General features: G+C 37.6%; 2 protein-coding genes across 2 annotated transcripts in view; both read left to right on the top strand.

Annotated features, from left to right (window-relative positions):
• Positions 1 to 3,761: 3,761 nt before the first annotated feature.
• On the top strand, positions 3,762 to 6,013 carry LOC103130993 (tripartite motif-containing protein 16-like). The gene has a single exon (XM_007542530.2). The coding sequence runs from the start codon at positions 3,792 to 3,794 to the stop codon at positions 5,208 to 5,210; it is 1,419 nt and encodes a 472-aa protein (XP_007542592.1). The 5' UTR covers positions 3,762 to 3,791; the 3' UTR covers positions 5,211 to 6,013.
• A 5,899-nt stretch (positions 6,014 to 11,912) lies between these two features.
• Positions 11,913 to 12,011, top strand: part of LOC103130994 (tripartite motif-containing protein 16-like) — a 1,953-nt gene continuing 1,854 nt past the window's right edge. Inside the window, exon 1 of the mRNA XM_007542531.1 lies at positions 11,913 to 11,940. Within this exon, the coding sequence (XP_007542593.1) occupies positions 11,913 to 11,940 (28 nt within the window). The remainder of the gene's footprint in view (positions 11,941 to 12,011) is intronic.

The following is a 12,011-nucleotide window of genomic DNA, read 5'->3' as shown; positions in this document are numbered from 1 at the left end:
AGTTCTCCTTTTGCAAAAGCTTTGTCTATGAAATTCATATACGTTGTCTGTGGTCTTTTTATATAGGTTCGAGAAAAATACCTATCAACTTTATTCACCAAAAACGTTTTTTTTTTAATTCACCAAAAACGTTTTTTTTTTTTTAATTCACCAAAAACTGTTCTGTAATCTGGAACGTTCGCTACGTTCAGCTCCCCAGTTAGCCGCCTTATCTCACTGCGAGAGAGGCAACTACATCATGCGTCACGGGCAAAAGGCCAAAGATAACAAGGTGACCAGCTTATTGTGTTGTACAAAAAAATAATAATTTTAGTACATGTTATGTGTCAGAAGAGGGCTTAGGAAATGATACCAAAATAAAAAACAATTTGACCAAAAGGGCACTTGGGGGGCAAGGAGCAAAAGGGGCAGGTGCTCAAGCACCCCCAGCCCCACCCTCTGCATGTGCCTGTTCTAACTTGAAAGAACAGTGGCATCTGTTAAAGATGAGACAACAAACAACACTGTTGACCAATGTTTAAACATGATTTTGGTGCCCGTTGGGAGGTAAGCACCACAATAGATCAAAAGCTATAATTATCCTAAGTTACTGTATGTGCAGAAATGGAGATCAAAAAGACATGAACACACCTTCTGGGAAGTCTGATGATCTGCCTTCTTCCTCCTACGAAACAAAGTAATTCCAGTTTATCTACATATTTTTAATCTGGGCGTAACTTAGAGCTATATAGAGTTGGAAATGTCTGATTCAAACATTGTCATTGTTAAGTAGCACAATGGCTCAGACTGGAGCTCAATTGGAGAAATATTCCTGTTCCATCTGTTTGGATCTACTGAAGGATCCGGTGACTATTCCCTGTAGAGGACTGATGTCTCAGCGTGATCTAGAGAAACTCATCTATGCATTTATCTTTAGCCGCATTGATTACTGCAACAGCGTCTTCACAGGTCTGACTAATAAATCAATCGAACAGCTGCAGCTGATCCAGAAGCTGCTGCTGTTCTCACTGAAACCAGGAAGATGGAGACAACACCAGTTTTAAAGTCCCTACACTCCCTGTAGCTCAAAGAATAGACTTTAAAATACTGTTAGTTTATAAATCACTGAACGGTTTAGCACCACAATACATTAGAGATCTGTTATTGCTGTACCAACCATCTAGACCCCTCAGATCTTCTGGTTCTGCTCTGCATCCCCAGAACCAGAACCAAACGAGGAGAAGCAGCATTCAGTTTCTATGGACCACAAATTTGGAACAAACTTACAGAAAACTGTAAAACAGCTGAAACACTGAGAGCCTTTAAATCTCGACTAAAGACCCACCTGTTTAGAGCTGTATTTGAAACGTAATCAATTACAAATTTAATGATGGCTCTTGACTTAATGTAATGTTTTCAGTGTTGGTTCTATGTTGCATGACGTTGTGTTTATTATGCTGACTATTTAAGCTCAGTGAAATGCCTTGCTGCTGAAATGTGCTATACAAATAAAATTTGATTGATCGATTGATATCCAGGTTGCAGTTATCCCGAATGCTTGTCCAGTTTATTTCCACTACATATTTTCTTCCCTTTCCTCTGTCTCAGTGAAAACAGAGCTCTGTGCACAGCCAGCTTCTTTAGCAATGACATTTGTGTCTTGCCCTCTTGTGCACGGTGTCAAAGGTCCTGTTTTGGACAACTGTCAGGTCAGCAGTCATCTCAATCATCCTATCAACAGTAGGATGGGCTGTCAGTCCATCAAACAGACCTGGACTGAGAGACCATTTAAAAGACTTTGCAGGTGTTTTGAGCTAATCAGCTGATTAGTGTGTGGCACCAGGGGTCTTCAATATTGAACCTTTTCACAATATTGAATTTGGAGTTTTCATAGTAATAATCATCGACATTAAAAGAAATAAACATTTGAAGTCTATCAGTTTATGTAATAAATGAATATAATATACAAATGTTACTTTTTGAATGGAATTACTGATTTAAATTTTTTTTTCATGATATTCTAAATTTTTGACCAGCTATACTAGGGAGTTGTGAATTAGACGAAACACCTGGGCTGATAAGTTAATTGATTACAGGTATGAGTCCTTAGAGCAGCGGTCAGACTGAGGAGGAGGGAGAGAGAAAGTGGCACAGGGGAACAGGACACAATTCTAACTCTAAAGAATAACTTGATAAAAAAAAACTAAAGAAACACAATAAAGTAGAACAACATAAAATAACTAGAAACAAGAAACATAACTAGAATTACTAAGGAATAGCAGGAGTGGAAAACAGTGAAAACTAAACAGAAAAACCTAAGAGACACCAAAAATCCGAAACCAAACTCAAACAACCCCAGATCACAATAAGGTCCCTGTCCAACTGCCTTTGTCTCAGTTCCAGGCATTGTATATGAGAAAACCTTGATAATCATATATTTTCTTGCAGTCATTTCATGTCAGATGAAGATTAGGTTGTTTTTGTAATTGAATACAAAATCTATTCAATTACAGGCTGAAGTATTCTAAATGTTAGAGTATGAGATTATGCTCCTAAAATAAAACATTACCTTATTTTAAAGTTTTTTACATACTTTAATTTAGTGCCAATAAATATGGTGGTTTGTATATGTAGAGAAAATAACAATTAAGCTAGAAACAACAACTGATCCAGAATATGTTGTCTTCATCTGCACGATTTGCATGTGTGACTTTTATAGCTCTGTTTGTGCTTTTTTAAATTGGAAAAAAGACAGGACGTTTTAATAGTTTTCATAAAAGCTGCATTATGTTCTCTAGTTGGATCGAGCTGGCAATGAAAAATGTAGCTCATTAACCTGAGATGAGCAGGATGGGATTATCAGATATACTTCAGTTCAAAGTTTTTCCTTAATCCATCCTCCTTGTGACGATCTGTGTTTTCTGTGTAGTTATTTTTGAGGTTTTTCTGTGTTTTAGTTCTGTTTCCTCTGTGAGTCACTGTGATGTCCTGTCCTCCCTGCTGATTGCTCCCAGCTGTGTCTAGTTTTCCTGATTACCCTCCCTGTGTATTTAAACCCACCTGCTGTCTTTCTCTCTTGTCAGTTGTTGTCGAACATCTATGCTCTGCAGTTGAACTACGAAGTCCTGATTAGCTTTAACCCTTTTATGCCAGAGTTTCAAGCGTCTGCCTAAATAAACCTTTCTTATTTTAATTGTAAGTAGTTCTTAAATGTCCTGTGAGATGATATACTTACCCATGTATCGATAACAACTGGAACTTTCAATATCCAGCAAGTTATTTTCGCAATATACCGTCTATAAAACGAGTGCCCCCCGGATTAATTACACTCTCTGCAGCTGTGAAGTTGCCGTATTAACCCGATACTTGCTGGAAAGTGCAACGTCTCCCCTTTCAGAAACCGTTGGGATTTTTCAGATAGCGCTACGTGTGGCGGAATTACGGTACTGCAAATTTGGATGTGTCGCCGGCGACACATCCCCGCCTAAAAGGGTTAACTCTCGAGTTAAAAGGGTTAACGAGAGTTAAAAGGGTTAACTCTCGTTTTCTCGTTTTTTTTTCTATGCCATGCCGTCTGCATTTGGACTGTTTGAGCTTTTATCATTAAATTCATCATTTTCTTCACAACCTGGGTCTCAGCGTTCATCCTCACCACCTCCCACTCACCACATCATGACACTCCTCTGGTTTACAAGCGTCATGATGGGTGGAACCAGAGACACTCCCTTTGGTAATTTGATATTTACATGTGAGCTCAAACCAGTTTCTGTTCTACAGAAGAGAAACTCACACAGTCGTGACCGAGAGCTGAAATGGCGCAAAGAGTTCAACTTTTTCACAGCTCTGCTGGACCTGAAGATGTGGCTTGTGATGTTTGTGAGGAGAGGAAGAGGAAAGCTGTCAAGTCTTGCTTCACTTGTTTGGCCTCTTATTGTGAAGATCACCTCCAGCCTCACCATGATGCTCCACCTTTAAAGAAACACAAGCTGGGGAATCCCTCCAAGACTCTCCAAGACAACATCTGCTCTCGTCATGATGAGGTGATGAAGATCTTCTGTCGTACTGATCAGCAGTGTATCTGTTATCTCTGCACTATGGAGGAACATAAAGGCCATGAAACAGTCCCAGCTGCAGCAGAACGAGCTGAGAAGCAGAAGGAGCTCCAGAAGTATCGACAACAAATCCATCAGAGAATCCAGGACCAAGAGAAAGATGTGAAGCTGCTTCAGCAGGAGGTGGAGGCCATCAATGTCTCTGCTGATAAAGCAGTGGAGGACAGTGAGAAGATCTTCACTGAGCTGATCCGTCTCCTCCAGAAAAGAAGCTCTGAGGTGAAGCAGCAGATCAGATCCCAGCAGGAAACTGAAGTGAGTCGAGTCAAAGATGTTCGGAAGAAGCTGGAGCAGGAGATCACTGAGCTGAAGAGGAAAGACGCTGAGCTGGAGCAGCTCTCACACACAGAGGATCACACCCAGTTTCTCCTCAACTACCCCTCACTGCCAGCACTCAGTAGGTCTAAACACTCATCCAGCATCAACATCCGTCCTCTGAGACACTTTGAGGACGTGACAGCAGCTGTGACAGAGAGCAGAGATAAATTAAAGGGTGTCTTGAAAGACACATGGACAAACATCTCAAAGAGACTAACTGAGGTTGAGGTTTTACTGTCTAAGCCATATTCAGTAACTAGATTTTCTTTTTTAAAATATTCACAAAAAGTCACTCTGGATCCAAACACAGTTAACAAAAATCTGTCCTTATCTGAGAGTAACAGAAAAGTAAAAAAAATGGCAGAACAACTGCCTTATCCTGACCATCCAGACAGGTTTACTCAGCATTCTCAGGTCCTGACTAGAGAGAGTCTGACTAGACGTTGTTACTGGGAGGTGGAGTGGGGAGGAGGAGGAGGTGGGGTGGTAGCAGTTTCTTACAAGAACATCAGCAGAAAAGGACAATTTGGATTGAATGACAAATCTTGGTCATTATTTTGTACCACAGACAAATACACATTTAAGCACAACAGCATTGAAACTCCAGTACCAGGTCCAGTTTCCTCCAGAATAGGAGTGTACCTGGACCACAGAGCAGGTATTCTGTGTTTCTACAGCGTTTCTAAAACCATGACTCTCCTCCACAGAGTCCAGACCACATTCACTCAGCCACTACATGCTGGGGTTGGTCTTTTCTTAAAGTCAGCCTCTGCTGAGTTCATTGAGCTTAGTCAGCAGTGATCTGAGGTCCACTTGGTTAAAATGTGTATTCTAGTTTCTGTTTTAGTCTTCATCATTGTTGTAGAGAGCTCATTGACGTCATTTCTTCATTGCTCAGAAATCAGCTGTTTTTATGGACTTACTTTGTTGTCTTTTGTTGATGTTGAAGTTTTTTTTTTTGAGTGCTGCCCCTTATTCTTTACTCGGGAGGATTTTGAATAACCTAAAATAATTACAGTTATATTTATTTTATTGCTTTGTCAGACCAACTGTTGTTCAAATCCTTATACAGATAGCCTGAAGAAAATGTAATTATTCTCATCATTCAGGCCATCAGTCATTATTTTTTTTGACAAATATTAGATGATTTTTGACATTTGTTATTGTTTTTAAATATCAGGAATTTCAGCTTCAACATGTGTTGTCTCTTTAATTAATGCACATCACAGTTCAGGAATCCTGAAAGAACAAGAAAAGGTTTAGCCACATAATATTCTCAAGAGTTTGTAAAGCTTCATTTCATTGAAAAAAACACTGAAAACATTTTTCTGTGTAACTGTAAAAAACCTCTCCAGAACGACGTCCACATGAAGATATTCATTCATTTGTAAATTTAGCTGAGAAGCAAAGTCCCTCCTGTATGTTTATGTAGAGATCTGAGGTTCTGAGTGGAGTTGTATAGTAATGGGCATTGATTACATTCCCTGCTATGCTTTTTTGTTTTCACCATATAGGACTTCATACAACAGTCATTATTGGTTATTTGTTTTTTACTTTAATGATTAAATCAGTGTGTTTTATTGTAAAAATCTGAATAAACTGAATCTGTGAGAAAAATGTCTTGGTCATTCAATTTTTGCATATGCTGCTATCAGCAGTTCAAGAGTTCAGTCATTATTCCCGAAACATGATTGTAATTCAAACACCTGTAAACACAATGAGTAGCACACTTGGTCCTCATTCACACAGAAACACAATCTGCAAACACACACACACTTCACATGAGAACATGAGCTATCTTTGGTCATAAATCCATGTAGAAACAGTGGGCGTGTTTTTCCAAAGCTGCCTTGTAGTGTTTGAGGAAGCTGAGGAGTTGAATGCTACTAAATTTCCTGGTGCCAATGTTTTTCTGAATGTTCTCCATGGAGCAGCCGTCACTGCACACATGTAGCAACACAAACAAACAAATCAACAGTGAGGTGACAAGGTCCTGATTATGAAAATGCATTCTCCTCTGGCATGGATAAGACTGTACTTTAACTAGATCTGTGGTCATACAAGGACATAAGAGTTGTCTGTGTTTAGAGTTTCTCTCTCAGTTTTTTGCTGTATTGAAATACATTGAAAATTTCATGTATTCTGCTATAATTTTAATACTGTTGAGACTGGAGAGCAGGTTCTGGATCAAAGTGGTCATGGAAATGAATTAAAAACAACAGAAAATTACTGAACATTATCAGATTATAGTATTTTAGTGTGCATATATAAGTGTTGACATTTACAACATTTAGTTTGTGCAGATACAGTAAGTGATTGGATCTAAAATATGTTATCCAATAACCTGTGACTGAAAATGTTTTATTTGAAACTTTTAATAACTCTGTAGAAATCCTTAAAGTTAATAAAAGATTCATTGTAGTATTAGTTTCCCTTTTTAGATATTTTATGATTTTGTATGTGAATTTTATTTCCTTTTTTTACTTCTGCTTTTAGTTTTAAAATTCTTTAGAATATATTGTCTTTGGACTTAAAGAGTAATGATGAAAAGTCAGCACAGAGCTTCAGTTATTACAACTAAAAACCAGCGATCAGGCCCAAAACCTGGGAGTAGTGATGGACTTTGACCTGAACATTCAGAGCCACATAAAGACGGTTACACAGTCGGCCTTCTATCATCTGAAGAACATCTCCAGGATTAGAGGACTAATGTCTCAAAAAGATCTAGAGAAACATCCATGTGTTATCTTCAGTCGTAATGATGACTGCATCAACGTCTTCACAGGTCTGACTAAAAAATCAATCCTCCAGCTGCAGCTGATCCAGACGCTGCTGGTGGTGTTCTGACTAAAACCAGGAAGGTAGAGCACATAACTCCTTCCAAAAACATGACTGTTAGGTGAACTGTTTAATTCTTGAGTGTCAGTGCCGCAGGACCCCGTCCAGGATCTACTGATAGCGCTCCTGTAAGGATAAACAGATCAACAACAGATGGACGAACAACTGATCTCCTCTAGTAAAATCTGAAGCAAGATTGAATTATTTAAAAGGAAGACTGGATGAAGTTCTTAACAGATTCCCATGTGTTACATTTTCCAACTTGCATTAAAACACTTTTCACCAGTTTCAGAAACCACTGGTGAAGCAGCAGCAGAGAGGAGGGTTAGATTACAACCAGGCCTTTTATGTTAAACTTTTACAGAGCGATGAATTGTCCCAGAAGTTATTGTGATGAACGATAATATTGTTCTTTTGTGACAATTTTCAAATAATCTAATGATAATGGCATAACTATGCAAAAACACATTCTTAAAGAACAATAAACTTTAAATTCTAATGAACATTTAACACTGGAAATGGAATAGATATTAAAGAGCCAAAATAAGCAAAGCACATAAAATGAGTTATGAAATCTCTGTAAACAAAATTGCCCTTCAAACAAAGGGCTAGTTGAGCCAAAGCATCAAACCGGAGACTTTTATCATCCAGTTTTTGGTAGAAAGAGAGAAGAGAGAGAAACAAATGGATAATTTATTGATTTATTGTGACAGGCCTACAGTTTCTGCCCTAGTTTCCTCGGTACTTTCAACATTCCTGTCTGAACTTGTGCTGCTTGTGTGAATTGACAACAAGCGTAAAGTTTGGACCTTAGTTTGTAGTTTATTCATTGAGTTGTTTTAATTCAGATGTGAACTTTTTTTCATTTTAAAAATAATGGTAAGGGAAAAGTGAGTATTTGTCTCTGTTTAGAAGATCTGAAGAACTAATTTAGTCCTTTCCAAACTTCATATCAGAGTAGGTGGAGCCACAAACATTCCAGCAACATGTTCAGATATTTAAGTAACAGCCATTTCTAACATAAAAGATGACTCATATTTCTGCTGTATTAACAGGACTTATGTCTCATCCAGGTTTACAGTTATTCAGTGTTTAACAGTTGTAAGCTTCTTCTAGTCACAGTGAAGGTTTCTGTACAAGGCCATGGAAAGTATGGATGAGGAGTCCACAATATCTAAAACTCCAATGAATAAAATATAACTGAGTTTAATCAATCAATCAAATTTTATTTGTATAGCACATTTCAGCAGCAAGGCATTTCAAAGTTCTTTACATCTTTACAAACACAAAAACACAGAGTCATGCAACACTGAATCAACAATCAAAAGCGTTACATTAAGTCAAATGCCATCATTAAATTCATAATTAATTACGTTTCAAATACAGCTCTAAACAGGGTCACTCAGAGATACTATTTTACTATTTATTTTAGAAAAGGAAACATATTCTTCAGCCGAGATTTGACAACCAACAACATAAGATTCATCTTACTTGATGAATAATGCAGTTATGGATCCTAAACTAATTCGAACCTAACAACAATAATCTCAAAGTGAATTAATTTTTTTTTTAATTTCACACAGGATTAACTAACAGTAAATGTGAAGGTTATTTCTGCCTCAAAAATCTTTTCTTACCGCTCCTATTTTTGTAATTTCTCTTCGCATCTCCCATGACAGAGGACTCAAACATGTTCATGTGTGGTGCCAGGTAGGACTGAATGATCTTAAGGTGAAAATATAAGGGGAAATTCAAAATGAGTGAAAAACATCCATTTAAACCCCAGACCTTAGAGGGTTAAAGGTGCACCAAATGTATACCTTACACTCAGATCCATTGCCATAACAACCGAGTAACAACAAATCCATTAGCTGACAGAGCAGGCACAGTGTTAAGTATCACTTACTGTTTTTAAGTCCCTTCTTAAGACCCATCTTTTTTCTTTGGCTTTTGGCACAATCTGAGATGTTTCACCTTGTTTTATTCTGTCTGTATATTAATATGTATTTTATATTTGATTTTTTTTTCTATTTTATAATTGCATCGTATTTTATGATTGTGTTTTGGTAAATAAAGTGCTTCATAAATAGTTAGTATGGTATGGTATCAGGTAGATGTGTGCCGATCGATCGGTCACCGATCATAATCGGCCGATTTTCGTGACAAAGTGCATGATCGGTGATCGGCGATCATTGGCTCTTGTTACCGATACTGATCACCTCATTTCGCTGCCTGCCTGTGCAGCTGGTCTCCTCTTTCCTTCACTCTGCACAAACGCGTAGCAACAAATCCTAAGCGATGTGGAACTATAACGCACTGAGTGAAAGGGGAAGTTTGCTGCGGAAAATTGAAGCACGTCAAAATGCATCAACACAACGAAGCTAGTACGACATAAAAACAATGCCATACTTGACTGAGATTGGCTACATCGAGGCTCACTGCAGTAAAAAAGACATATCCTCCTGACTACCAGGAAAAAAAATATTGTCCAATCACCATTTTTTTAAAATCACACATTCTTTGTAAGGTAATAAAAGGTTTTATGCACTTACTTTGTCTCTTCCCATAAAATGTGTTATTACTGATGAACACAATTTTTATGTATTAGAAAAAGATACGAACAAAAATCCCATCCCTTCATATGTGGTATCATTGAAAAGCCCTAAATGTCCTCTCCAGATACCAAAAGGAGTTAATTCAGTAGAATGCAGAGGGTGGGAGATATTCAAGTTTAGAAATGTCCTCTACAGAGGACAAAAATGAACTACTTGTAGTCAGGAGGATATGGAGGATCAGTAAGTCTTCGAGCTGCGATGTAAGACGCTGGTTCTGCTCTCCTGTTGAACCGCTGCTACGCTACAGGTAGTAATATTTCACAGACGGAGCTTCGCTTCTGCTCCACCTGGTAGTGACTCTCACACCGAACCTGCTTAAAGCTGCAGCATCTAACTTAAAAAAATACATTTTACATACGTATTAAAACTTTCGCTGACCTAACATGAGACAGATAATCTCTGAAAAAATAATCGATCTCCTCCCTGATCTGCATAATTACTCCGCTCAATCAGAAACAGCCAATCAGAACTAGCAGTAATCAGCTAGCCGCCATGCTAACAGGAAGTTTTCATTCAGTAACTCTGGATTGTTTATTGTAATGGATCCTGTTTTTGCCTTTGAATGTTAAGTTTTATACTTGAATTTTTTGGCAATGTTGAGAGGTTTTATTTTGGCTCTTTGTATTATTAAGCCTCTTCAGAGCCTTCATATGATATCAGTCTGTTAATGATAGTATTACCAATAGCAGTACAATTTGCACAATGCCTGTTTTGTTTAGTTTTCTTCTTGGAAAAAGTTATTAAAAACAAGTTTTTGTCTAAATTAAGGTGAATTCATGGTTCCTTTTTCCATATAATGTAACCGGTAGTGTTTATGATAAAAAAAAAAATAATAATAATAATTTTGTAATCGTATCGGTGATCGGCCCTCATGGGTTATCTGTATCGGCAGGAAAAAACCTGATCGGCACATGTCTAGTATCAGGATTTAACACCAGAAACACAAACATTTCCCACACAAAGAACATAATATTCAGTCTGTCACCGTATTTGGTAACACTTTATTTGAAGGGGGGTGAATAAGACTGACATGACACTGTCATGAACATGACGTAACACATGTCATGAACATGAAGAAGCCTTCATGAATATTTATGACTGTTGTCATAAAGCGTCATTCGGTAAATTATGACACTTTTAATACAAAGTTGACATTATTCAAAATGTCTTTGTTATGACAACTTGACATTAACCAAGAAATCATTACTGATATAAATTTGTTATAAAAGTATTACTGATTGCACTTTAAAAATTAGGTAACTATATGTTATTAAAGATTTTGTATCAGTAATGATTGCTTGGTTAATGTCAAGTTGTCATAACAAAGACATTTTGAATAATGTCAACTTTGTATTAAAAGTGTCATAATTTACCGAATGACGCTTTATGACAACAGTCATAAATATTCATGAAGGCTCATTCATGTTAGTGACAGGTGTTATGTCATGTTTATGACAGTGTCATGTCAGTCTTATGCACACCCATTCAAATAAAGTGTTACCCAGTATTTTTTCTGGCTTGATGTTTTTTTTTTAGATTACTACAAGTGAACACAGGGTTGATTAGCTAACTTGAAAAACTGCTCGACTGATGATCTGTCAGAGAGTTGGTCTGAGGGTCTGAATTCCCTCATTCAGAAGCAAGCAGTTTATTTGATCCAGGTGTGTCTAAAAGTTGCAGGATGAACTAAAAGTCCCTTGAGGACTGGAGTAGGTGACCCCTGGAGTGGAGTGTAGAGGTTCCTATTTGAGGGAGAATAACACGAGAGCTCTAATTCATAATTTATTTTTTCAACCTGCAGGACTCTCAAGTGTGAAGTATCTTGCTCTGTTTGACTGGTAAATATTTATATGGATTAAATGTTTTGTAGAACCTTCATATTATGTTCTGAAGTTTGATCCAATTGAGAATAAAACATGGAGCACTTCAGTCTGAGATTAGCAACCTTTTTAAACCCATTCAGTTGGAAAAACATACTTAACGGTTAGCACACAGTGTTCAGTTCAGAGTTCTTCCTTAATCCCTCCTCCTCTGGTTTACAAGCGTCATGATGTGTGGAACCAGAGACACTCCCTTTGGTAATTTGATATTTACATGTGAGCTCAAACCAGTTTCTGTTCTACAGAAGAGAAACTCACACAGTCGTGAC

This window comes from Poecilia formosa, unplaced genomic scaffold (genome assembly GCF_000485575.1).
Source record: "Poecilia formosa unplaced genomic scaffold, Poecilia_formosa-5.1.2 Scaffold705, whole genome shotgun sequence".
Lineage (NCBI taxonomy): Eukaryota > Metazoa > Chordata > Actinopteri > Cyprinodontiformes > Poeciliidae > Poecilia > Poecilia formosa.
The sequence above is the reverse complement of the archived record's forward strand: the minus strand, read 5'-3'. Positions and strand labels throughout refer to the sequence as shown.

Bases quoted from the DNA above. Each gene is read 5' to 3' on its own strand.
- LOC103130993 (XM_007542530.2), top strand. From the start codon at position 3,792: ATGGCGCAAAGAGTTCAACTTTTTCACAGCTCTGCTGGACCTGAAGAT.